The sequence below is a fragment of the Zootoca vivipara genome, chromosome 8, assembly GCF_965207765.1.
Source record: "Zootoca vivipara chromosome 8, rZooViv2.hap1.1, whole genome shotgun sequence".
Taxonomy (NCBI): Eukaryota; Metazoa; Chordata; class Lepidosauria; order Squamata; family Lacertidae; genus Zootoca; species Zootoca vivipara.
Window position 1 is genome coordinate 87,414,641 of NC_142591.1, and position 25,579 is coordinate 87,440,219.

At 55.5% G+C, this 25,579-nt stretch overlaps 2 protein-coding genes across 3 annotated transcripts; one reads left to right on the forward strand and one right to left on the reverse strand.

Moving 5' to 3' along the window:
- Nucleotides 1-640: 640 nt before the first annotated feature.
- On the reverse strand, nucleotides 641-6,397 carry MAF1 (MAF1 negative regulator of RNA polymerase III). Its single transcript, XM_035124649.3, has 8 exons — nucleotides 6,056-6,397; nucleotides 4,715-4,859; nucleotides 4,466-4,594; nucleotides 3,778-3,943; nucleotides 2,906-3,027; nucleotides 2,487-2,606; nucleotides 2,220-2,345; nucleotides 641-1,991 (listed from the first exon to the last, which is right to left on the reverse strand). Exons 2-8 carry the CDS (start codon nucleotides 4,795-4,797, stop codon nucleotides 1,970-1,972), a joined length of 768 nt encoding a protein of 255 aa, XP_034980540.1. The 5' UTR covers nucleotides 4,798-4,859; nucleotides 6,056-6,397; the 3' UTR covers nucleotides 641-1,969.
- A 2,519-nt stretch (nucleotides 6,398-8,916) lies between these two features.
- On the forward strand, nucleotides 8,917-25,518 carry SHARPIN (SHANK associated RH domain interactor). 2 transcript variants are annotated; one of them, XM_060278206.2, is made up of 14 exons: nucleotides 8,917-9,184; nucleotides 11,537-11,711; nucleotides 12,428-12,538; nucleotides 13,763-13,904; nucleotides 14,060-14,150; nucleotides 14,310-14,586; nucleotides 15,706-15,830; nucleotides 16,091-16,264; nucleotides 21,991-22,151; nucleotides 22,249-22,360; nucleotides 22,665-22,844; nucleotides 23,881-23,979; nucleotides 24,290-24,433; nucleotides 24,897-25,518. In XM_060278206.2, the coding sequence occupies exons 1-14, from the start codon at nucleotides 8,948-8,950 to the stop codon at nucleotides 24,975-24,977; spliced, it is 2,109 nt and encodes a 702-aa protein (XP_060134189.2). In that variant the 5' UTR covers nucleotides 8,917-8,947; the 3' UTR covers nucleotides 24,978-25,518. The 2 variants fall into 2 exon arrangements, 1 of the variants encoding a protein (XP_060134189.2); XR_015951620.1 differs by lacking the exon at nucleotides 22,249-22,360.
- The last annotated feature ends 61 nt before the right edge of the window (nucleotides 25,519-25,579 follow it).

A 25,579-nucleotide genomic window follows, 5' to 3' on the forward strand; every position in this document is an offset into this window, starting at 1 on the left:
ATAAATAACACACACACACAAACATACACACACACAAACCAGTTAGATTGAAGGCTTGAGTCAGCCCTTCCGGTCACCATCTAGGCTCAGTGAAGCGACAACTGCCCCACGTCCCTCTTCCAAGGTGTGAGCCAGGACTGGCTGCCCTTTGCATGTTGTTGGCAGGGTGGAGGAAGAGGCCACAGGGTACTGGCGCATGTGGATGATGTCACAACACCCCAAGCCATGAGCCACACTGTGGTCCAGACCCAGACCCCTGAAGTTGTGCCAGTTCAGGGGCAAGACTGCTATTTCTCAACCCTCCAAAACTGCCTGTCCACACATACAATTCACCACTGGGATATCAAGGCAGACTTACCAGGGACAGGGAGAGAATTCTAGAATTCATTTTGCTCTGTTGTTCTTTGCCTGCCCCAAAGGGAGTGAAAGAGGCTGGGCCAGAAATGCAAGAGCAGTCCTGAAGGATGAGGCTGGCCCACAGAAGCGCACAAAGCCCCACCTGTTGCGCTCACAGCTACAGCTTCCTGGGCAACAGATAAGTTCTGAGGGGGCTGTGGGGGGCAGTCACAAAGCAGACCCTTCCCCTCTGGCACCCTCTCCCCATCCAGATGCTCCTTCGAGGAAACAGAACGATGTCAAGTCGCAGAGAGAAAAACGTTTATAACTGCAACAATAAAATTGCTAGGCAACAGAGTTAAACAGGAGGTGGCAAACAGGCCAATGGATCTAAAGGGAATGAGGCAAAGGGGTGCTCCAAAATCACTTGCTGCCTAGCACAGGGGCAAGGGAAGCAGGGGGAAACAGCTGCGGGGAAGCCTCAAGGGGACCAAAGGCAGGCTCCTTCTCAACCCAACCTTTTGGCGGAGGGGTGGTGAACAGGGGACCAGGCCTGTTGTTCTGGGCAGGCTGCTCCAAATGGTGGGCCTGGAGTGATTTTGCCCAGATGAGAAGCCAAAGGATAGAGGCCCCTACAGCCATAGCCCTCTGGAATCAGACCACAAGACTGCAGAAAAGACGGCAAGACCCCCCCCCCCGAGGGAATCCAAGTCAGTGCAAGAGAAAGGGGGGAGCGAGAAAGGGGGGGCCACTTTCATGGCCCCATACTACGATGGCAAGGGAATGAGAGCAGCCCCCTTCTGCTCTGCCAGCGCCAATGTTCCTTCAGCTCTTGAGCAGAGGAGGTACCAAGTGCTCCCTCCTATCAACCTAGAAATGAGTTCGTTGGGCTATGGAGTGGAGCCTGAAAGGTGGAAGGAGGCTGGCATCAGAAAGTGCGCAGGGAGGGTGGGTGGGGGAGACACGAGCACAGAGGTTTGGGCCGGAATACAAAAATAAAACTCTATGAGCTCTTGGGGAAAAGCAAAGCAGCCAAACTACCAAGGTGCTCAAACCCCGACTTCTGCCAGTCCAGGACACTCGGCACCAATGTCTTTTGCAGTCAAAAACAAGGGAGGGGGAGATGCCACCATCAGGAAATCCAGCTTCTGCATGTTGTGCAGTCTTTAGCAGGTTGTAGCATCTGGAAGTCAGCAGAGGCCAACTCTGGGGCAAAAAGGGGCCCACAGACACTTGAAACTGACGGACAAATCTCCAGGGAGGGTCAGTCTGAGCGGGTCCAGCGTCCTGAGGAAAGAGAGGCACAGCCCCAAACCCAGACAGGTGCAGCCTCCTCACCATGGTGGCTGCTGCTGCTGCTGCTGCTGCAGATGAACGGAGGGCATTTGCTCTGACGCCACTTGGAACAGAAAAGTGCTTCTCGGGGGCTGGACAAAGTTTCCAGTGCTGCAGGGGTGCCAAAGCCTGCAGGCAGACAAAGGGACTGGCTGGCAGCATCCTTGGGAGTCTGGAGGCACCAGCTGGTCAGGCAGCAACCACAGGGCCAATAGGCAGAGCAACGCAACGCTGGGCTAGTCTGGGGGAACACGCTGGAGGAGCCGTCTTCAGAGGGGGCGCAAAAGAGCCCAAGAAGTCACATGCAGATCACTTGTCTCCTGCAGACAGGAAAGGAAGTCCTCAGCACCCCACAGCCTTTGTCTCCAGCCACAGGGAGAAGCAAAGCCCACCCAGCACCTCGCTCCCGGGAGGGGCCACCACCTGGGCTGCAGGCCACAAAGAGGTTGCTGCTGTCCCCAGCTGGGATCCCTAGGCCTTTTCAAGCTCTGGCCAACGCCAGTGGGGGAAGCGGGCACACAGGGGCTTCTTACACCAAGCCCCCTCACCTATCCTCCTCGATGCTGGCCCCGTCCTCGTCGCAGCGGCCGGCTGCCTCCTCCTCCTCCGCATCATCCTCGCTCAGATCCATGTTCAGCTCATTTCCCGCTTCGGGGTGAGGGTATGTGGAGCCACTGCAGAAAGAGAAGCCCACCACGTTATGGCTCCCGACGCCACAAGCTGCCCTTTGGACCAGGAAGGGGACCCAGGGAGCAGTGGGGGTGGGGAGGGATGGAGAAGGCCTCAAAACCTGCCATTTTGGCAGGGGCCCTGACCTGATGGAACGGCAGGTGAAAAAGACGATTCGCTTCAACCGCTTGTTGTAGAAGAAATAGTTGAAGGACCACAGGCTGCCCTCTTCTCCAAAGGGGTCCGAGTCCAGGTCCGGGTTGTAGCTACAGGGGCATAAAAAGTGGAATAATAATAATAATAATAATAATTTATTATTTATACCCCGCCCATCTGGTTGGGTTTCCCTAGCCACCCTGGGCAGCTTCCAACAGAATATTAACAATGCAATAAAACATGAAACATTAAAAACTTCCCTAAGCAGGGCTGCCTTCAGATGCCTTCTAAAAGTCAGATAGTTGTTTATTTCCTTGACATCTGATGGGAGGGTGTTCCACAGGGCAGGCTGCTAGCAAAGCAGCACCCACCCACCCCTTGGTGCCCGAGATCAGCACTGGGAGCCCACCTGTAGATGTCACACTCCGAGAGGCAGATCTCCTGGTCCACAGCGTCCCACAGGTGGGGCTTCAAGGCGCTGAAATCCTCCCGCACAGCAGAAAAGAGGCTGCAGTTCACAGCGTTGACGACCTGAAACAGACCCAGAGGGGAGCTTGGTGAGGGCCTGGTGCTGCAAAGAGAGAGGGGGCGCAGGTGTACGTTTGCCCCCCCACCATCCCTGCACCGTCCCCAGGCGGCTACAGCATGGCCCTGCAGCAGCTCACGTGTGGGAGGCTTCAGGTAGACAGAAAGGATGCAGCTCCCCCCAGTCCTAGACTAGGTGAAGGGGCCAGGGAAGCCCCAGCCTTGAGATGGACTGAAGGGGGGCATCCTCCAAGAGATGGACAGGTGGGGCCTGTCTAGGACAGCAGATGCAGGTTCCAGCAGGAGAGCTGGGTGGGATCCAGGGGCATCCAAGCTGGAAAAGGGACCAGATCTGCCAACGGATTCGCCTTATCCATCCCATACAGGTAAGCTTTAAGTAGCATGCACCACCAACCGCAGGGAGGGGTTTCATTACAGACGGATGTTTCCCCACCCCAAGCATCTCAGGGGCAAAAGATGCCCCTTCCTCTGTGGGAAGAGGGTAAAAAATGGGAGGGAGATGGAGCCTTTGGGTCAACGTGAAGGAAATCCTGCTCCACCTTCTCTAGAAGCCACTCCCTGGGACCCTGGCACTTTTCAATGCGGGGGGGGGGGGAGAAGCAGAATTAGCAGGCACCCACGCAAAAAGCAGTGCTGGAGAACTGCTATCATATGTGGGGCTATGAGACAAGGAGGGTCAAGAGATCTGCTGACTTGTGTGGCAGGCCAGATTATGGTAGCGGGGTGGGGACTTACCCAGTTGAGACTCGGCTCCCGGCTGAATTCGTGGCTCTTGGCAGCACTGAAGTCGTAGTCAGGACGGAAGGACTCGTTGAGGGTGGCTATCAGGTAGAAGAGGGTCTTCCGACTGCATTTGTCGCTGAGGGGGCCCTCCTCGTCGCCACTTTGGCTCTTGCTGAGCCTAGCACACAAGGGACAGGACTCGGTCTGTTACCTCCTCCTGGAGGAAGCCGTGGGCATCAGGCCGTGGGCCTTGGAATCTGCCATGCACTCCCCCCACTGCTAAGTTGCAGGAAGATCTGGGCAGCAGTGCGGAACGATCTCGACACAACAGCCTCAAAGCACCAGCTGAGAAAGGGCAGGGCCTGGGATGCTCCACAGAGAACAGAAGCAGCATTTCATGTAGCATTAAACCAAGAATGGGCGACTTGAGTGTTACTGGACTCCCAACTCCCATCGGCCCCAAAGGAGAACCTGGGAACAGGAAGTTCTGAGTTCCCCCTGGCAATATTTTTAATATTTTGTTGGAAGCTGCCCAGAGTGGCTGGAGAAACCCAGCCAGATTGGGGGGGGGATATAAATAATGAATTATTATTATAATTATAGGGTGAGACCCGCCTAGCCGAGAGAACTCTGATCCAGCCCACCGATGATGAGCCAGTTCTGCCTCCTCTGTGTGGGGTGAGGCAGGGACAGCACATACCTGCTGGGGCTGATCCCGGTGGTCTGAGGTGGGGACAGGGCCTCAAGCACGTGGGGCTGCCCTTCCTGGCAGAACTGCTTGAAGAGGTGCTTGTCGTCACCGGCCATCTTGCAAGAGTAGCTCTCAATCCTGAGGGAAGACAGGCAAGAGGAGGTGGGGGGTGTCTCTCAATTTGGAGAGGCCTCTGAGCTGCAGAAAGGCACCCTTGGGGGCCACATGACCCAGTTCAGGAGCTGCCTTGCCACTCACCTGCCAATGATGTGTGCATCTCCTGTTTCCACCGTCAACTGGGAGTTTAGGGCTTCAAAACTAGAGTTTTCCAACAGCTTCATTTTTTGTACCTCCTGGCGCTGGACTAAATTCTCAGTATTTACCGCTTCAAGGTTGGAACTTCCTGGCAGTGACAGAGAGAGAAGGGCCCGTTAACAGACACCTCTGAGGAACAGAAGACCTTGGGCTCTGCTGCTGCCCACCCACAAGGAGGCACTATACTCAAAGCATATCAAAAAAGCTGACAGGGAAGGAGGCCAGCACTGGCTCTGGAAGACCAGCAAGGCAGAGACTCATACAGGGATGCAGCTGACACCCCCCCCCAGCTCTAGTCAGCACCTGTGAAATACTTCAGTGGAAAAGGTGAGTGTCATTTCCTGACATTTCCTGTCTTGACCTCAACTCCCCAAATGCCACCCAACTCAGAGCTCACCATAATTCCACTTGGCCTCTTGATCTCTAAGTTAACTAAAATAACAGTCTCTGTGGAGGAGGCAGCTGGAAAATTATCAGAGGGGAACAGTGAGGTTAAGAAGCAAGCGGATGTGGTGCAGCTGGATGTGACAGCATTAAAAGAGGAGAGAGAAAAGTTACATGATCAAACGGTGACCCTAGAAATGTTTCCAAAGAATCCTCCTTGAGATTTTGTGGGGTCCCTGCTGTTTTTATTTTCTAAGGAAAATGTGGTTTACGAGAAACGTTCTCCGGTGCTAGCGAGCATTTACTTTGCGCTCCCCCACCTTCGGGAAAATTCCCGCGGACGCTCATGCATAGCCTGGGTGAGAGGCAAACACTAGTCCTAAAGTCACCTCTGGCTGGAATGGGAAAGAGGGTACACAGAAGAACGGGGGATTTAGAAGGGACCCCCAGAGTCATCTAGTCCAATCCCCGCGGTGCAGGAATCAGAAGACCGGCCAGGCCCCCCGATGAGCTTGGGTTGTTGCTTCAACCTCGGGGGAGGAACGCCCGCCCCGCCCTCGAGATTGGGGGGGGGGACTCCGACTCCCAGCCGCCCCAGGGAGGGCCCGGGAGCTGCGGCACAGCGCCGCCCTTCCCGCGAGGCCCGCCCCTCGCCCGCCCTCCGGCTCACCCCCCCCCCCCCGCGAAGGAGACGGGAAGCAAACACCACTTCCCGTCCTGCCCAGCGCCCCGCCGCCAAGCCTTTCTTCCCCAGGCCGGGCCTCCGAGAGACTCGGCTTCCCATGACGCCCCGCGGCACCAACGACGGCGCCTGCCGAGGCTGCCCCCGCGCGGGGCATGCCGGGAAGCGCAGTCCCGCCCCTCGAGGCCCTGACAGGCCCCCGGGGCCCCGTTACCCACCTGCCGCCGCCGCCGCTTTCCGGGCCTTCAGGGGTTGCGCGCCGTCGAGCAGCGCAGGCCGCGGGGGGAACTCGAACCGGGCGTCGCCGCCTCAGCCACCGCCGCCTCAGCCGCCGCCTCGGCCCCTCTCCGCCAGGCGGCCCTCAGGGGCCCCACCAACCCTGCCATGGCCCCGCTTGTTTGGCACGACGAGGCCTGCTAGTCGAGCGCCCGATTCTGAGTCGCCCTTCCGGCCTCCTTCCCTCCCTTCCTTCCTTCTGTCTTTCTTTCCTTCCTTCCTTCCTTCTTTCCTGCCAAGCGAAGCGACCGACTTGACTCTTCGGGCTTTGAGCAGAGGACGACAACAAGAGCGAGCGGCTCCGCCCCGCGCGGGCAGCGATTGGGCGCCAGCCAGTTTCGCCGTCTCTATTGGAGGAAACGGGTGCCCATCACTAGGGCTGACGCATCCCAGTGGCTCACCTACACGCTAATCAACGGCATGGGTCCAGCCCCACCCGTAGGGATAGAGCCGGGCTGTCATGGGCGGCCGCCTCAAGGCGCTGTTGAGCCGAGTGGGGAACAAAGAAGGGGCGGGGCAGCTGTCACTCAAGGGGAGGGGCCACGCCCCCTTTCCCTAAGGGCGGGGGAGGGCGCCGTCTCTCAGACACATACTATACTGTATTGCGCGTGTGTCTTGTTTGTTGTTGTTTAGTCGTCTAGTCGTGTCCGACTCTTCGTGACCCCATGGACCAGAGCACGCCAGGCACTCCTGTCTTGCACTGCCTCCCGCAGTTTGGTCAAACTCATGTTCGTAGCTTCGAGAACACTGTCCAACCATCTTGTCCTCTGTCGTCCCCATCTCCTTGTGCCCTCCATCTTTCCCAACATCAGGGTCTTTTCCAAGGATTCTTCTCTTCTCATGAGGTGGCCAAAGTATTGGAGCCTCAGCTTCACGATCTGTCCTTCCAGGGAGCACTCAGGGCTGATTTCCTTAAGAATGGATAGGTTTGATCTTCTTGCAGTCCATGGGACTCTCAAGAGTCTCCTCCAGCACCATAATTCAAAAGCATCAATTCTTCGGCGATCAGCCTTCTTTATGGTCCAGCTCTCACTTCCATACATCACTACTGGGAAAACCATAGCTTTAACTATACGGACCTTTGTCGGCAAGGTGATGTCTCTGCTTTTTAAGATGCTGTCTAGGTTTGTCATTGCTTTTCTCCCAAGAAGCAGGCGTCTTTTAATTTCGTGACTGCTGTCACCATCTGCAGTGATCAAGGAGCCCAAGAAAGTAAAATCTCTCACTGCCTCCATTTCTTCCCCTTCTATTTGCCAGGAGGTGATGGGACCAGCATGTGTCTAGCAGCAGAATTTGGATATGCTTTTCCAATGCAGCCGCAATTCTTTTCCTTTTGGGAACGCCAAGCATTTAATGCAATCTTCTAAATGACCAGGATTATTCATTTCATTTTTAAAATTGCTCGCTGCTTTTTCCATATGAAGCAGCCACAAGAAAGATGATAATAATTTAAAACCAAATCTAGAATATCTCCGCAAAACCAGCGCAAATTCATCGAAAGGAATAATAAAGCACAATTCTGCTCCAGATGGCTCACTAGTCCAAAAGCATTATAGAGTGACACAGCCCTAGCCACTGTATTGGGATACCAGAGAAGGAACATTAGGCTCGCATCCCTCAGGAGGGAGTTCTACAAAATTGGCACCACCACCACCGACAAGCCCATGGGTCTTGTCAGGGGTGAGTATGTGGCAGCAAGCCTCTGAGGAAGGATTTAGCATGGAAGTCGGCTCCCCTGGTAGAAGGCCATCCTTCAAGCCTGCGAGATGTGTCTATTGTGGGCAAACATATTGCGATCAGTTTTGGTTGCCCTCTTTCCTAGAAGTCATAGCAGTCAGTCACTTATTATTATTATTATTATTATTATTATTATTATTATTATTATATTTATACCCCACCCATCTGGCTGGGTTTCCCCAGCCACTCTGGGCGGCTTCCAACAGAAGTATTAAAATACAATAATTTATTAAACATTCAAAGCTTCCCTAAACAGGGCTGCCTATTAATAAACACGACAGGACACTAGAACTAGATCTCTCCTGTGGCAATTTGGATTGCAAACAAATGCAGGTGTTAAGTTCTTTCAGAGGGCTGTACTAACCAGAAAGCCCAGCTGCAGAGGGGTTCTTGGAGGTGACAGAAGTCTCCTTTGGTGTAACTCCCCAAACACGCTCCTTTGCCAATGGGCAGAAAAGTGTGGTGCTGGCGGAAGGAGCCTACTGTAGTGCAGAGGGGGCACAGCCCATGCTCCCTGTTGACAGTGCTGCTCCACACCAGCCTGAGAGCTTGGCACAAGGCCTGCCCTCCCAAGGGGGTAGCAGATTTTGCTCACAAGGTGCTAGCATAGCATCGTAGAATTGTAGGGTTGGAAGGGTTCCCAAGGGCCATCTAGGTAGCCTTGGACTACAACTCCCATCAGCCCCAGCCAGGAGGGCTGGGCGTTGAAATGCGGAAGGCAGGCGAGTTCTTTCCAGGCTGCAGCAACTCCAGGGGGTGGCCGCAACCATCTTTTAAGAAGCCCAAGTGCCGCATCGAACATGCTGTCCATATATATATATATATATAGGAAGGCCAGAGCCGGATTTAGGTTTGATGAGGCCCTAAGCTCCTGAAGGTAATGGGGCCCTTTATATGTCCTTTGTCAGCAACAAATTGTTGCTGTTTTTTGTGCTGAATATATGCTATATGGTAATTTATGGACCTAATTGGTCCAAAATATATCTCCTGGCCCGGAACCTTGGAGTCGGGCGGCAGTTTCCCTCCGGCGGCGGGGAAGCGGATGGAGCCGAGCCGGAAGCGTCCGCGCTCGGCTTCCGGTTCCGGGCGGCGACTCGATGGCGGCGGCGCCGGGCTGCTCGCCGTCCCCGTCGGGCCTGGTGCTGCTGGCCTCGGCGAAGGCCTGGGTGCCGCGCTCGCCGGATGCGCCCTCTCCGCCGCCGTCGGCCTTGTCCGCGGCCTCGCCGGGCGGCCGGGAAGCGCGGCGCCTCTTCCGGCTCCAGCTGAGCGCGGCGCCCGGCCCCGAGCGCTTTCGATTCGGCTTGAGGAGCGCGGCGGAGTCGGGAGGCGAAGGGGTGAGAGGGGACGGGGAGGGGAGGGGCTCCGGGTCTCGGGCGGAGGCAGCGACATCGTGGAGCGGGGAGGCAGCAGGATACCTTCGGGGAGGTTGCTCCGCGGGCGCCTTGGGCCGCCCTTGGCTTTGCGTCGCGCCTTCCTTCTCCAAGGAGCTCAACGGGGGCATATGGGCCTCCTCCTCCTCCTCCTCCTCCTCCTCCTCCTCCTCCTCTCATTACCCCAACAACAACCCTGCGAGGTAGGGATAGGCCGACTGGCCCCCAAGGTCACGCCCACTGAGCTCTGTGGCCCAACGGGAATTTGAACCCAGGCCCTGGTCCGACCCTCTGGCCCTGCCACACAGGCTTGTCTCGCCAGCTTCCCAGAGGCGGCTGCCTCCTCCTCCTCTTCCTCCTCCTCCTCCCTGCCTTTCTTCCTCACAGGCTGTTGAAGCTCAGGGGCCGGCAGCTGCCCCAACCCGTCAGACTGGAGTGGGTGCATTTCAGCTGCTGGAGGGGGCTGCCCAGCCATGGGGAAGCAACGCCAGGGGCAAAGCCCAGGCTGTTTGGGGCCTTTGGGCCGCTGTTGGCCTTTGCTGAAAAATGTCCCTCTTCTCTGAGTGGCGCTGACTGCTTTGCCTCTTTCACAAGAGGTGCCCAAGAGGCCGGCAAAGTCACCCCTTCTTTTACAAGATCTGTTTCTCCCCACCCACCCCGCATTTTACAGGATGTCTCAATGTATGAACAATGCTTAGAAAAAGAATTAGCTGCCTCCTAAGTGTTTGTTAATTAACAACAACAACAAACAACATCCAGGGATTTGATCATATGATATCCAGCTCATATAGCCAAGCAAGGATCATGGTAGCAACCTGTTTCCGTTTCCCTTGCACTTCCATTTGTTAAATGCACTGATTTATTGGATTAAGTAGAAAGGCCAGGTCCGTTCCTCAACATGCCTTGGTCCATTGTGTGCTTCAAGTATACCTGCTCATAAGGTAAAGCTAAAGGTAAAAGGACCCCTGACCATTAGGTCCAGTCACGAACGACTCTGGGGTTGCGGCGCTCATCTCGCTTTACTGTCCGAAGGAGCCGGCGTACAGCTTCTGGGTCATGTGGCCAGCATGACTAAGCTGTTTCTGGCGAGCCAGAGTAGTGCACGGAAACGCAGTTTACCTCCCCGCCAGAGCGGTACCTATTTATTTTCTTGCACTTTGATGTGACGGCTAGGTTGGCAGGAGCAGGGACCGAGCAACAGGAGCTCACCCTGTTGCGGGGATTCGAACCACCAACTTTCTGATTGGCAAGCCCTAGGCTCTATGGCTTAGACCACAGCGCCACCCGCGTCCCATAATGTACTATTCATTAAAAACAGTTACATCCCCACCTTTCCATCGCATACAGCAGTACCCAAAATGGCTTGCAGTCAACATGTTGAAGAGTCCTTGAGACGGTATTGGTGGTCCAGCTCAAGGCATACTTGGAGGAAACGGATTATCTGGACCCATTTAAGTCTGGCTTTGGGTCTGGGCACAGCACTGAAACTGCTTTGGTTAGTGGTGTTTGGGGATTGTGCCTCGTATACCTCCTTGTATACCTCCGTATACCCTGCCCACCATACACAGGCCTTGCACTCATCATGAGGGGCTGTAAACAAATAGGGCAGAACAGTAAGGGACAGGCAGGCTCCTCTTGCTTCTTCCAGTGAAGTTCTAAAGACATCCCCACCCTGAGGCAGTATCCAGTGTTCCTGCAAGAGACTTGGGTGTTTTTGAAAGAGGACTGGACAAATTAACAAAGGAGAGGGCTATCGATGGCTACTAGTCATCATGGCTAAGCTCTGCCTTTGCAGTCAGAGGCAGCCATGCTTCTGAATAGCAGGTGCTGGAAACCACAGGAGGGGACGGGGCTCTTGGGCTTGAATCCTGCTTGTGGCTTTCCTGCAGGCATCTAGTTGGCCACTGTAAGAACCAGATTTTGGACTAGATGGGCCATTGGCCCGATTCAGCAGGTTCTCCTTCTGTTCTTAGGAGTTCCACTTGTAGAATGGAACTTTCCCCTCCTCCCTCTCTCCCCTGCCGTCCACTAGACACCCTCAAAATCAGCTCTGGAGGGATGAGAGAACGTCTCGAGCAGCTTTGCACCGAGGGGGGAGAGGAAGGGGGGAAGTCCTGTTGTTCAAGGAGAGGTCCATCCTTTGAGCTATTTAACAGGGGAAACAGCTTTCAGCATGAGCACTGATGAGGGGGAGCCTGATGAGACTTGTCTGAAGAATGAAACGGGTGCTTTCACCCCTGTGTTGCTTGAGGTAAAGAGGCCTCAACAGGAGCTATAGGACTTTGCACTCGCCCACTAATGTTTTTCTACTCCTAGGGCCTTGTTGAGTACAACCTCAGAGACATTTGCTATGAGGTGAAGACTGCCACTTGTCATGAGCTGAAGTTCTTGGCCCGCCCAGACGACCCCCTTGTTTTCCACTTTGAAGATGAGCATGAGGCACAGAAGTGGTGGACAGTCGTCAGCAGCTCCCTCCAGGAGCTCCAGAAAGGTCAGCTCCTGCCCCAGAAGGCACTTACCATGCCAGGGTCCAGCTTGCAGCTTCTGGGAGCGAGAGAGGGCATGACTCTTCTACAAGCCATGGCCTGTCAGTTCTGAAGAGGTGGTCAGCAGAGGAGAGGCCTGCCCTCTCGATGCAATCAGATGCACCTGCCTTGATCTGTAGGGCCGTTAGTATAGCAAGAAGGTGGAGAAAATGGGTTGTTGTGGCTGAACAGCTCTGGCGTGGGGGAAACAATGTGCCTCTGTGCCGCCCCCAGGCTCTCGCATCCAGCTACCCACGTGAGCTGTGCCATAGTCTCCTTTTCCAGGGCTGATTCTGCTCCTAAGTAAGCTGTGCTATAGCCACCTGATGTCTAGCTGCATTTGCAATGCTGACCAAGAGTGATGAAACCTGGTGGGGCAGGAGGGTGGAGACAGACTTGCTGTGCCCTCGAGAAAACCCCTGAGGGAAACGGGTTACCGGTAATTCTGCATCTTTATTCTTTCGTAAACCCTCCTGCTTATTACTGTATTCTGAAGCATAATCATTTCCTGTGTCAATGGAGTAGTCTCTGAATAGGCTCTGGTGCTCGAATCCTGCTTGTGGGTTTCCCACTGGCATCTGATTGGCCACTGTGAGAACAGGATGCTGGACTAGATGGGCCATCAGCCTGATCCAGCAGGCTAGTTTTATCTTCTTATGTTCTGTGTCTTTTCTCTCCCCAGCTACTGAGAGAAGCGGTTTGCTGACAGGACGGCCTTCTCCCCTTCCCTTGGCACTTTTCAACTCTCTGTCAGACACCAATGTCTCTCTGCCCTTGGAGCTTGCCAGGAAAGGTGGGTGGCTGATGGCACAGGACAGTGTGCCCTTGAAGACGCATCATAAAAGCTACACAGCTGCCAGGAAATGTGATGTTTGCATACTTGAAATTTCCCTCTGCCTGTATCAGGTTAGGCATCTGGTTTTGTTGCACCGTGGTAATGAGGAATGGGGGCATTTCGTGACGTATTGTTGAGAAGGTGAATTGAGAGAGAACTTGGTTTCAGTAATTGCCCAAAATCTCCCCCATATTTCTATGGCTCAGAAGCCATTTTGGCAAGCAAGAGGTAAACAGAGGAATAAATAATATCTATTTAAAAAGCAAGCTATGTTTATACTTCCTGTTGAACCTTTCCTTCCCATTGATGGTAATCCACTGGGGTGGGGGTTTCATTTGGTGCCCATGCAAGTCTTCATTTATTGATTGCATTAAACGCACTTGGTTGGTTTTATTTCCTTTTCTGTTGACCTCTTCCCTGAGTGCCTGCTTGATCCACCCCCTCAGTGGTGAGGAGTTGCTGGAAATACCCAGGGGCCAGATGCAGTTAAGTAGGAGGCCGCATCCAATGCTTGGGTTGGAGGTTCCCCAGCCATGCTTTGGGGCTTGCCACCAGAGCAGCATATATGCCCTGAAAGAGCGGCTGCTTGAGCTGGATGAGGAAGAGGGGGCTGCCCTTGCAAGCCCCTCCAACTGCCCCAGCTTTTTTTCATTTTTTTAAAAAGGTAAAAAACCAACCAGTCAACATAAATGAAGAGAAGAGTGTCATTTATTGCAGGTCCCCTCCTCCCCATTTTATCCTCACAGGAACCCTTTGAGGTAGGCTAGTCTGAGGGTGGATGACTGGCCTAGGTCCACACCCAGTGAGCTTTGTGGCTGACTGGGGATTCGAACCCTGGCCTCCCAGGTCCTAGTCCAAGTTCTACTGGAACTGAAGACAACGAAAACCAATCCAATAGCTGCACGAGGCCTCTGTGTGACTAAGAAAAGAGCAGGGTGCAAATGCTCAAAATCAGAATAAGAGAAGAAAGCTTCTACAACTCACTTGAAAGGAAGTCTTGGGCCAGGTTTGGGGCAGGGGGTGGGGCTGCTTTGGAGAGCTCTTGCTCAACAGTAGGTGGCTCCCTAGGAGGATTTCCATCACAGACCTTAGAGAACGGGGGTGGGGGGGGGAGGCTTGCCTGAGACGGGTGGCGCAAAACTTGACCTGGCCAGCTCATGCCTGGCTTTGTCTCCTCCTCAGAGGACCTGGCGCTCCACCTGTCCACTGCTATTGAGCTCGGGGACGAGGAGGAGGCCATGCGCTGTGCCACGCTGCTCGCCCAGCAACACGCTGCTCTGCGGATCCTGCTGAAGGAGTCCTGCTACCCCACGAGCGAGATCAGGTATGAGAGGAGGGAGGGCTGGGCAGGGAGCAGGTGTCTTTGGAGAAGGCTGGGTTATTTGGGGCCGGTTCCCTGCACGCCTCCTCTTCTGAAGATGGCCGATTGCGGGACGTGCTGTGCTTGTCTCACTGGCCGATTGATTCCCTCCCTTTTAGCATGAAGGTGCAGGTGGAAGACGCCACTTGCTCGACGAGCATCACCACCCGGGTCCACACCTACACCACCATTGCAGGGCTCAGGCAGAAGGTAACCCGGGCACAGCTTTTCAGGGGCAGGGAGGCCGTCTTCTGGCTCCTTCCCTGGGGCAGCTTCTGGGGGGAAAGGGCCCACAACTGCCTGGCTGCTTGGCCTGCTGCGGAGGCCTTCAGAGCTAACTCCCACTGAGCCCGTCTCTGCTTCCCCCAGGTCTTCCAGGATTACGGATTCCACCCCAGCGTCCAGCGCTGGATTATTGGCCAGTGTCTCTGTGTGGCTGACCGAACCGTTGGCTCTTACGGGATCCAGAAGGACGGCGACACGGCCTTCCTCTACCTGCTCTCGGCAAAGGGCGCCCACCTCTCTGAGCAGCGCTTCAAGGAGGACAGGGACTGGGTGTTGTTGCAGCCGCCTCCCTCGCCCCTCGCAGACAACACAGACGCCAGGCACAAATGCAGCACCTTGCCCACCTGCCTGCCCAAGAAAAGTGAGCAGGCAGGGAGCGCTTTGGGGGATGGCGGGGGCTCCTTAGGAAAAAAGGGGAAGAGCTTGCATCTGGCTAGAAGCAGGGGGTTCATTTCGGGACCCTCAGAACCTCTCTGGAAGGAGGTTACACCTCTCCCCAACAGCTTGTCTGCCTGCAAGTCAAGGCAATTTAAATCAGGAAGACAAAAGGCCACATTCAGTTACTAAAGTCCAGCTCCTCATTTATTCATATCTTTCCTACTCTGTGGTGCAAATCTGACCACTAATTTACAACTAAATGACAGATGGTTAACGTTTCATCCTTACATAGAATCATAGAATCGTAGAGTTGGAAGAGACCACAAGGGTCATCCAGTCCAACCCCCTGCCAAGCAGGAAACACCATCAAAGCATTCTTGACATATGCCTGTCAAGCCTCTGCTTAAAGACCTCCAAAGAAGGAGACTCCACCACACTCCTTGGTAGCAAATTCCACTGCCGAACAGCTCTTACTGTCGCCAAGCTTTGCATCTCTTTGTTACATCTGGATACATAGCTTGTGACAGTGTGTGGTTAACGGTCTAATCCTAAAACGGTATAAATCCATAAATGATGCTAATAGGAATCTTTCCCCTTTGTGCTGGGGAGGGGCTTAGGCTTGGCTGAGGGAGGGAGGGACATAGGAACTTGTGTGCTGAGCACTCTTCGCTCCTCCCTCTTCTTGTCCCTGGTGCTCTTTCTTGTTTTGCTCTGCCTTGGCCCACCCCCCCCCCACCCCGTCACCCCAAAAAGAGGAAACAAACAGCAACAAAAATGACCTTCCTGTGACCACTAGGTGGCAGTCAGGCTTGATGGCTTCTGGGAGTCGGGAGGACTTTATTTCCTGAAAAGGAAACGGATATGATTTTTGTTAGAGTGCAAATTTGCATACCAGTTTTTCATGTTCCTAAAAAAGCCTCCTTTAATGTATCTGGAAGAGTTTAGAGGTTAACCATAGGGACAACATTTATTTGTTTAAACAAAGCTTGTGAACAATCATTAATCAGACTGATCAATATTAACCTGGCTTTTGTTTAAGAGAAACTTTGCAATAGTGACGTTCTTAGACCTCCTTCTTCTAAGCCTTCTTTTTCTGTTGCAGGTGTGAAAAATTCTAACAGGAAGAGGGATGTGGGCGAGAGCAGCCACTTCCTGGGGAAATTCCTCCCTGGCCACTCTCGAGCCCCTCCGCCCCCGGCTGCCGCCCCTCCTCCCTCTCCTGTGCCGGTACGTACTCCCTCTGCTAAGTGGCAAAACTCAAGGCAGCCGTCTCCCCATAGATACGCCCCCCCCCTCTCTTTCCCAGTCCCTGGGCTTCCCATTCCCCTGGGCTCCCTGTAGTCTGCTCAAGAAAGGGGCCAGAGCGCCTTCTGGGGTGGGCCTCATCGCGTGGCTGCATCCTGGCCCACGGCCTCTTGGACAGGGGCTATCCTTGCAGGCGCCACGTCTAGCAGCCTCCTCTTCCTGCTCCTCGTCTCCCATTGCAGACTGGCTGGTCTTGCCCCACCTGCACCTTCATCAACAAGCCCACCCGGCCCGGCTGTGAGATGTGCAGCACAGACCGGCCTGCCAACTATGTGGTTCCCGGGAGCTACAGGCCGGATGAGGTGGAGCTGTGGCGGATGCAGCAGGAGAAGGAGGGCATCTTGCAGTACCAGAAGGTAGGTGTCTGGGTGTAGCTCCCTTCCTGTGCCTCACAGGCTGCTGGAGAAGCTCCCTGCAGGGGTCTGAAGCTCCCAGCTTTGTTGGCTCTCTTCTCCAGCTCCCTCTCCTTATTCAGCTCCTTAAGAACCCCAGAAGTCTCCTGCCAAGGGGAGCCTGTCCAGCTCAGCCAGCTGTTGCCCTAGTGGACAACCAGCTGCCTCTTCTGGGAAGCCCACAGGCAGGATCTGAAGGCGGCAGCAACACTCTCCCCACTTGCGATTCCTCCCAGCACCTGGTGTTATTCTGAGGGCAGGAAACATCGTCCTTGTGGCTGGTAGCAATCCAGGAAGCCAGCTTCCCAACTGTGTTCTGGAGGCTTTCAAAAGGATTCCCCATTTGAGAGGCACTTGCCGTTTCAAATTTCCTCGTAGAGTCTTCATGCAGATTCTTCTTAATTCTGGCATTTCTAGTTAGATGATGATGATGATGATGGTAAGTTCAGCTTATTAAATTTATTGATCACTTCACACAACCAAAGAGCTATTTACAAGAGAGGTGCTATAAATTTACATAATAAGAAATATGCTTTAAAAAGTGTTCATCCAAAATCACTTAAGTTCTGCACTGGCCAGAAGCCATTGTGGTTTACAAGTGGAGTATAAATTACGGAATAAAACTGCTGAATGGGGTGGAAGCAGGGTGGAAATGAACACGTCCTGCTTCCGAGGCTGCAGGTGCCTGGAGTCCACTTCCAGGAGGCCTGGTTCCCCCTTCCCCTCTGTCATGGCCGACGTCACACCTTTGAGTTTAAACATCTTTGGGCACAATCTCTGCCTGCAAAGGGAGGGAGGAAAAAGCCCCATGTCAGTATCTCCCCCTCCCTCCCCATGAAGTGGTCTCCCAACGTCATGGTGACGTCAGCTGGTTGACAGATGGGGAGCTAAGGGTCTAGCATACTGGCCAACTCCTGCTCCCCAACTATGTAGCTGATGTTTATATAATAATAATAATAAATAATTTAGTTCTTGCTTGATTCATTTTCTGAAATAATGAGATACTAATTATGATTTGGTTGACCCTTTTAATGTTTCGCCGGTGGTATTTTTTTAGTGCATTGTTTTCATCACATTCTAAGTACAGTAAATAGGCAAAACATGTTGTAGAGTGCACCAGAAAAATAGAATTTCAAAATCTCTTGGGCTCTGCCCTTCACCTCCTGTGCTTTCTAGGGAGGTTGGGCCTGGCCTGGCCTGGCCTGAGGGAGGGAGGGCTGCAGTCCATTCTGGGGTGGGTGTGGGTGAGGGGGAAGGTGCAGGAGGCTCCAGGCAGCAATCTCTGGCGGCAGCAGCAGTGGTGGCGGCAGCACCTGACGACTCTCTTCTCTTCTTTCTTCTTTCTCTTGTGGCAGGAAAAAGGAAGGAGAGAAGACGGTTCCGCTGTGCCCTGTGCCCACAGCCTGGGAACCCCGGACGACTTTATCCACCTCTCCTCGGAGTTCTCATAGCCACCTCAGAGCTGGGCCGCCATCGCCACCACTGCCTCTCCCAGCCTCGCAGGGGGGATATGTCTTAGTCCCGGCTGCAGCACCAAGGGCTGCCAAGATGAGCCAAGCGGACAGTGAAGCACAAGGGGCATGGCAGGGCAGGGGCGGGCTTCTGTGGCTGCCCCCCCACCTTCCCCTTCTGAGAACAAGCAGCTGAGAGTCTTTGCTGCCTGCTGGCCCTTGGCGGCTTCACTGGCTGGCCGGCCTTTGAGCAAGCTGGGGGGTGCAAAGCCATATGGGGGTGTGTGGGCTTTGAGAGCCCCCTGTGACGGCAGCGAGAGCTGCGTCCCACCTGAGCAGCTTTGGGGGCGCAGCCATGCAATGCTTGTGGGTTTGCCTAGCCTCCCCCCTTGCCTCTCCATTCCACCTGGGTCTTGGAACTCAGCCCTCTTCCTGGCTCAACTGGCAGCAGCCCAGAGCCCCCCTGCCTCTCTCTCTCGCTCATGGAAGACTGGAGCTGTGTGAGCCTTGGAGGTTGGAGCCACGAGAGCCCCTGCAGTGGGGCCGCCGCCTGAATCCCATGAGCTGTTCATAGGTTGTGATCCCCACCATGGAAAGGTGTTTTTGTGTGTGTGCTGCTTGCCCAGTGGAGGCAGTCGATCTGCGTTCTTTAACGCTGTGCAACCCACGGAGCCTGTTGCCCTGCGGGGGCTTCCTTCCTTTTTGCCCCCTGGTGCCTTCCTCCCTCAGTTGCCTTTGGCTCTCCTCCGCTCTGTCCTCAGGCCTGCACAGCCAGGGGGTCGTTGCTGCTTGCCGGGAGCCTCCCGGCTGCTGGCGTTGCGCTCCTAGCTCCGCTGGGGCCTGCGTTGAAGGTCTCTCCCCCCACTCCGCCCCCCCATGGAGGCTGCTCTCCCCGTGTGCCTTTGACCAGGAGAAGCCATGGCCTGCCTGGCCTCGCTGCTGGAGGCAGAAATGCCCCAAAGGTCAGGCAGCGTTTGAACCCCAAGGCCAGGCTCTGCCTTGGGGACTTGCTTATGCTGAAGCTGGACTAGAAAGAGAGACCCTCTGCGTTGCCCAGGACCTCTGCCGTGATAGCACTTTGAAAGAGAAATGCTGTAAACCCTCATCTCAAGGTGGTTGTTTCTCAGTGGGCCAGGGGGGGTTTCCACTTGAGCGTCGGGGGTCTGCCCCAGCTCCTGCTCGCCCCAGCCAGCAGATCTTGGAGGAGGTGGCTCCCCTCGCCGTGGGGCAGGTGTTGCTGCCCTGGCCGCTGATGGGACAGCAAACACCCTTCTCTCTCTCTCTGTACTGAACACTGATTATTCAGCAGCAGAAGTTTTGGGACCTGTTTTGAAATGGCTTGATTTCTGCATAACGTGTTTGTAAATTTGATTTCTTTTTTAAAAAAAATGAATTGGAGAGCAAATCCTTTGTTCTATTAAACGATTCATTTGGGCTTGACAGTCCACCCTGGTACTTCTCTGTAGCGTCATTGATGGGGAAAGGGGACAGGGGCTCTTCAGGGGGTATGCATGTGGGTGGGGGGGATGAGAGAGGGGGGTGGCTGAGGGGTCTCTGCTGTGAGCTGCCCCTCAAGAGAACTTCGGCGAGGCTCTCTTTGCCACAGGTGGCCCTTTTGCCTGCAAAGGAGTTGCTACAGCCACTTTAAGGGTTGGAGCAGCCTCATTGCCCCCCCCCCCAGCTGATTTCATGGGTGTCTCATGTCTGGGGAACTGCAGGAGGTTTGCATTCCTTGCTTTAGTGGGGTACATAAAAACAAGCCACCAAAAATGGGACAGCAAAAGAATAAAAATGTATCATAAAACTGAAGACTACCTTAAAATGTTTGCTGGAACAAGGAAGTCTTAGCCATGTGCCTAATTTCAACTAGCAGGGAGTTCCACAGGTTCAGGCCCGCTGCACGGAAGGGGCAGGAATTAAGTTGTTGCATGGACAAGGAGGTCTGCTTGCACATGGAGTTTTTTTTCCTCGCTTCACATCCCTCACCTGCTAAATCTCTGAAGGTTGGGTGATACCCCAGAATGGGTTCAGCAGCCCTACAGAGGCGTGAGGGGAGAAGTCCTGCTGTGCAAGCAGACCCCCACACCTACCGGTAGCACTACACTGAATTCCACCCAGGGTTTTATTCTGTTGCAGCTTTTAAATCTTTGCGAAGTTCTGCATATTAAATATTTTATGAATTGCTTTGAGACATTTTGCAAAAAGTGAGGCACAATTAAACAAGCATAGAGGAGGAGGAGCGAGGCAGCCAAAAGCTCCTTCCATTGCAGGGGGTTGGACTAGATGACCCTTGGGTTCCAACTCGCTCAGTTCCTTAATTCTGTGAATGCTGCTGTGATGTGCTTGCCAGACATCTCAGGATCCCGATTCCCCAAGAGTTGGGAGAATGAAAGCAGGAAAAAGCTGTCCTTCCCCTCTGTCGTTTCTAGAGCAGAGAGCCTCTTGGAATGTAAACAAGCCCTAGAATAAAATTGCAGGACAATAAAGCACACCATTGGAAAGATCCTGCAGGTGCCCTGGTCAGGGGCGGGTCTTCCGCAGGTGGTTAGGTCACCCCTTTGACCAAGTCTCACTTCGCCTTGCCCCCCCCCAAAAAATAGGCATGCAGTTGCTGGACTGCCTTAGACGGGGTGTAGCAAAAGGGCTCCTGAGATCAGGCACCCAAAGTCTGCATTATCTTCCAACATTCTTGCTGCTCTTCAGAAGGTGATGCTTTGGGACACCTCTTTGGGATCACCACCTTCCTTTTATGCCTCTTCCCAGAGTGTTTGTTCCAGAGTCTTGTATCCTACTTTTCCCATCAGGCTTTTTGGGGGCGGGCGGGCATTTTCACTCCATTTCTGTCACGGACCAGCGGCTGGATGCAGAGGAGTGGTGCGAGGCACCAGCCGAGGAACCCCCAGGGGAAGAAGGCTCAGAGCCCAGGAACTGGTGGTTGGACAACGATGCCTGGTCAGAGGGAACAGGCTGGGAGGTGAAGAGGCAACCGGGTTTAGTGAGCAGGAAGAGGCTGTGGCAGAGGGCAGTCCAGACTCAGAGGCAGGAGACAGAGGGGAGACCAGCTGCTGAAGAATCCAGGCGGTCTCTCCCTCCTGCGGCAACCAGCTCCCTTCCCTGCTGGTCTCCCAGAACATGCAGAGAAATGAAAAGGGCAGAGGAGGAGAGCTGCCACAGTCCATGGGCAGGGGGGGCAGCTGCCCCCCTAGAAGCAGGGCCGGCGGCGCTGCCGGCGGGGATGGTGGGCAGAGGCGGAGGCGGAGCACAGCCCGGCAGAGCGCGAGTTCGGCGTTCTCGCCCACTGCACTGCGCCCTCCCTCCAGCTCCCCGTTGCGCCCTCCGGCAAGACCAAGCGCGGCGGGGAACCAGAGAGTGCAACGGGAAGCTGGAGGGCGCGGCGGGCAGGAATGTCGAACTCGCGCTCCGCTGGGCTGTGCTCCGCCTCCGCCTCTGCCCACCAGCCCCGCCAGCAGCGCCGCTCTCACCCATGGCTGCGCGCTCCACCTGGGCTCTGTAGCCCCGCCCATGTTCCCACTTTGTGGCCCCTCCCCTCCCATGCCTTGGGCCCCCCTTGCCCCCCCTAGTTTTGATCCTGGGTACGCCCCTGCCACAGTCTCCGCTTGCTTGAAACAAACTCTGGAGAGGAGGGGACTTAGGCAGCTGCGGGAAGGCAGGGGGCCTCCAGTCCTTGCAACTGCCTTATTGGGGCAAGACCTACTGGGAACAGTTGCTGGGATCACTGGGCCTGAACTGTTTTGGTTCCTTTGATTAAAGAGTTAACTTCAACTATACTGGTGGGCTTTTTAAATTGCTGGCTCTGGCTCATGATAATATCTTTATGCACCAGGCAAAAATGTTCCTCTTTCACTGTTAAAACAATCTGCGGCCTTTTAAATGTGCTTGGGGGTGGGCAGGTTGGGTTTTTTTCCCCTTATTATGTTACGCATTTTGCATTTTTATGTTGTAAACCACCCTCTGATCTTTGGAGGAAAATAACAACAACAACAACAACAACAACAACAACAACAACAACAACAATAATAATAGGGCTTCTGCCCCTTTTTGCAGAGTTAGGAGGGTCTCCAACGAGTTACAGCTGACCCTCCAAATCTCACCCGGCAGGCCATGCAAGAGAGCCTGGGTGGTGGGTGTGCCCAGGCCGAGCCCCCTACCCACCTTTAACCAGGGCACTCTGGCCTGGCTGCTGGGCAACCACCACCTGCCCCTATTTGCCCCCTCCAGGCCCAGGAGCAAGAGCGGCTGCAGAACTTCCAGCAGTTGCAGCAGCTGGATGAGGCGGCGCTGGTGCCCAACCGGGAGGAGATCGAGTGCCGCATCTGCTACCTGAATGTGGAGCCTGGCGAGGGCGTCTTGCTTCGGGAGTGCCTGCACAGCTTCTGCAGGTAACCTGGCCTGCCTGGTGCGGGAGGGACCGGGGGTGGGGGTGGGGGAAGGGTGCTGTGACCTGACCCCCCCCTGCCACCCCTCCTCCATTTCTAGGGACTGCCTGCGCCAACTGATCAACTGCAGCGAGGAGCCCCAGGTGGCCTGTCCCTTCCGGGACGACTCCTACGCCTGCAGCAGCCACCTCCAGGACAGGGAGATCCGGGCGGTGAGTCCGCAGGGGTCAGGGATCCCTAGCTCCCCCTTGCCCTGCCACGGTCCTTCATCGAGAGCGTTTGGAGGTGCAAAGTGGCATTTTGAGCAGGCCAGCTCCGGCTGGCAGACAGCTCCGGAGGTCTTTTTTGTAGAGCTGTCCTCCTGCAGACGGAGGGAGTGGAGGAGGCTGCCATGGCCCGAAGCTCCTTTGATTTCCACCCCCTTCCGGCTACAGAAGCCAGGGGGTGCCCCAAGGCCAGCCCATGCCCTGCCCTCCCTATCTCAGGCGCTCTAAGTCAGCTCCCTGGTCTCCGCAGCTGGTGTCGTGGGACGAGTACGAGCGCTTCCTGGAGCGGAGGCTGGCCGTGGCCGAGAGCAGGGCCCAGAACAGCTACCATTGCCAGACGGCCGACTGCCTGGGCTGGTGCATCTACGAGGACGACGTCAACGAGTTCCGCTGCCCCATCTGCCGGGCCCTCAACTGCCTCGTCTGCAAGGTGAGCCCGGTCAAGGGGCAGCACTGGGCCCTCGGCTCCCCACCTCTGCTGGGACTGGCTCAGGGGCTGGAGGAAAGAATGAACGAGAAGTGCAGGCAGTCCTGCATTGCAGGGGGTTGGACTAGATGATCCTTGGGAGTCCCTTCCAACTCTACAGTTCTGTGATTCTGATGGGGCTAGGATGTTAATCAGCAGGAGTCCTGCAGGTGGCCAGAGCACAGGGCCCCCCTCCCCCCCCATTTTGCCTTTTGAGCTGTCAGCAGCCTCCAGGCTGCCTGTTTTCTAGTGTCTTTCAGAAACACTGGAGGGTAGAAATGTCCTTGAAGGAATCAAGTTACTTGATGTACTTCCTCTGCGTTCTGGCCCCCTGGGGGAAGGGAGGCAGGATGATGGTGAGGGTGCTCCTGGGCACCAGAGGGCAAAGGTGGTGGTCATGGTAGGGGGCAGCCTGGGTCGACACATGCAAAGGGGAAGGGCAAGGCCCCTTTGGGATGTTTCACCACGTAAAAAGAGAATCTACTGGATCAGGCCAATGGCCCACCTAGTCCAGTCTCCTGCTCTCAAGAGTGGACAAGCAGGTGCTCCAAAGGGAAACAGGCAAGCAGGATTTGAGCACAAGAGCAACTCTCCCCTCCTGCGGTTTCCAGAATCTGGTCTTCAGAAGCATCGCTGCCTCTGCCTGGAGGCTGAGCAGAGCCTCCTGGCTTGGGAGCCACCCACAGACAGTCCTGCCCTCCATGAATTTCCCCAATCCTCTTGGGGGTGCGAGTTCCACAGTTTATCTAGGCGCTGCCAAGCTCTCCATCTCCAGGTTGTGGCAGCTTTTGACTTTCAGAGAGGGACACTCAAAAATGGTGCCGACCCGTGCGAGGCGATGGCCGCTCTGCCGTCGGTATGCGTCGGCTTGGCTTAGGACGCCTCGGCCACTCGGGGGGGAGGGGGTCCTGGGGCTGCTGTTGACCCTGTCAATTTGAGCAGCAGAAAGGAACCCTTCGCAGGGATGCCAAGGGTTTGATTCTCTCCCCTCCACCCCCAGGCCATCCACGAGGGCATGAACTGCAAGCAGTACCAGGACAAGCTGCAGTTCCAGGCTCACAACGATGCCGCTGCCCGCGAGACCAGCAACATGCTGAAGGTGAGCTGGCCAGGAAGGGGCTGTATTTCACGGCCGGGGGGGGGGGGGGGCTGCTGTGCTTCTTCCCATCCCAATGAAACATTCAAAGCCCAAGTTCCTTGGCATGGTTTAGGCACTGGCACAGAACACAGAGCCGGGATACCTCAGAGGGATCAATGCCAGGGGTGGGTGTGTGGGTGTAAGATGGGGAGCAGCTCCAAGGGACTGGACTGACAGTCTCCCCAGAGGGCATTACAGAGGGTTGGACTACATGACTGGGGGAGCCCTTCCCCTCTGGATCTATGGCCACCCTCTCTCTTGTCTCCGCCAGACGCTGGTGCAGCTAGGAGAGGCCATGCACTGTCCTGTCTGCCACATTGTGGTGCAGAAGAAGGGGGGCTGCGACTGGCTCCGCTGCCCTGTCTGCCAGACGGAGATCTGCTGGGTGACCAAGGGGCCGCGCTGGGGGCCTGGGGTAAGTAAGCATGGGAGGAAGGGAGCGGGCTCAGGATGGAAGCTGGCGCGGGGTCTGGCACACCAGGAAGGAAGCAGGGTTGGGCAGAAGGAGGGATGAGAGCCAGGCTTTGCCTCCAGAAGAGACCAACGGGGCCTGGACGAAAAACCAGGCTGGCTGGTTAGCTGCTCCCAATGTTCACAGGGGGTGGGGGTGGCCCAGAGGGTATCCCAGCAGAGAGATAAATGGAGGGAGCGAGGGGTGCCAGAGGATAGGAAGTTTTAAGCGAAGTCTCAGGTGGAGGTGGACTGTGGACTGGAAGAGCCCAGCGGAAGCAAGTCTGAGGCCAGCAATGACCTGCCTTGCAGACGTCGGGAGACAGGCTCCTTGGGACCAGATCATTAGGAAGCTCCACTCCGCGGAACTCACTCCAGGCTGGGCCGCAGGTCTCCCCCTTGATGTGCTTTGTCCTCCTCCCTGGCAGGGTCCCGGGGACACCAGCGGAGGCTGCCAGTGCAACGTGCATGGGGAAAAGTGCCACCCCAATTGCCAGAACTGCCACTGAGCGCCTGCCCAAGGGGCAACATCAGATGCTGCCAGGACTCCCATCGGCAAGGAAGGAGCCTCTGCACCAGGAGATGAGAAGCTGGCTGGCCTTGGGGAGAGGTCTCAGCATGGCTGGCTGCTCCCTCCTTTGGCTTTCCTCCCCGGACTTTAGAGGATGCAGCAGATGAAAGACCCACCCCCCCACCCACCCATTGTGGCTGCAAGCAGATGCTCTGCCCCCCACTCCCTGCACTGACCTCAGAGGGGCAGAAGGGCTGTATTGGCCCTGCCCTGCTTCCACCCCACTGTGCCTTGGAACCCCAACCCTCACCACCCCTTTTGCACTACCAGAATCTCACTCCGTGGCGAAGGAGACTGGGCTCCCCAAAGGGCTCCCACCCCTGGAAGCCCCCTTGCCTCAACTGACAGCCCCCGGCGTAGAGTGCTCAGCTTTGGGGGAGCAACATCAGCACCCAGGAAGGGGGAAAGTGTCCAGGAAGTATGCTGCTGCACAGGAGGGGACAAAAAACCCCTTCAATAAAAAAGAAAAGTAAAAACGCGGGGCATGCGCAGGAGATTTTTTTTTCCCCTGGGGGGTGGGGGTGGAGCAGCCACTCAAGA

Excerpts from the sequence above, each read along its gene's own strand:
- SHARPIN (XM_060278206.2), top strand. The coding sequence starts at position 8,948 with ATGGCGGCGGCGCCGGGCTGCTCGCCGTCCCCGTCGGGCCTGGTGCTG. Across the intron at positions 9,185-11,536 it reads CGGAGTCGGGAGGCGAAGGG|GGCCTTGTTGAGTACAACCT; the intron begins GTGAGAGGGGAC and ends TTCTACTCCTAG. Across the intron at positions 11,712-12,427 it reads CCTCCAGGAGCTCCAGAAAG|CTACTGAGAGAAGCGGTTTG; the intron begins GTCAGCTCCTGC and ends TTCTCTCCCCAG.
- MAF1 (XM_035124649.3), bottom strand. The coding sequence starts at position 4,797 with ATGAAGCTGTTGGAAAACTCTAGTTTTGAAGCCCTAAACTCCCAGTTG. Across the intron at positions 4,595-4,714 it reads GATGCACACATCATTGGCAG|GATTGAGAGCTACTCTTGCA; the intron begins GTGAGTGGCAAG and ends GTCTTCCCTCAG. Across the intron at positions 3,944-4,465 it reads ACCGGGATCAGCCCCAGCAG|GCTCAGCAAGAGCCAAAGTG; the intron begins GTATGTGCTGTC and ends CTTGTGTGCTAG.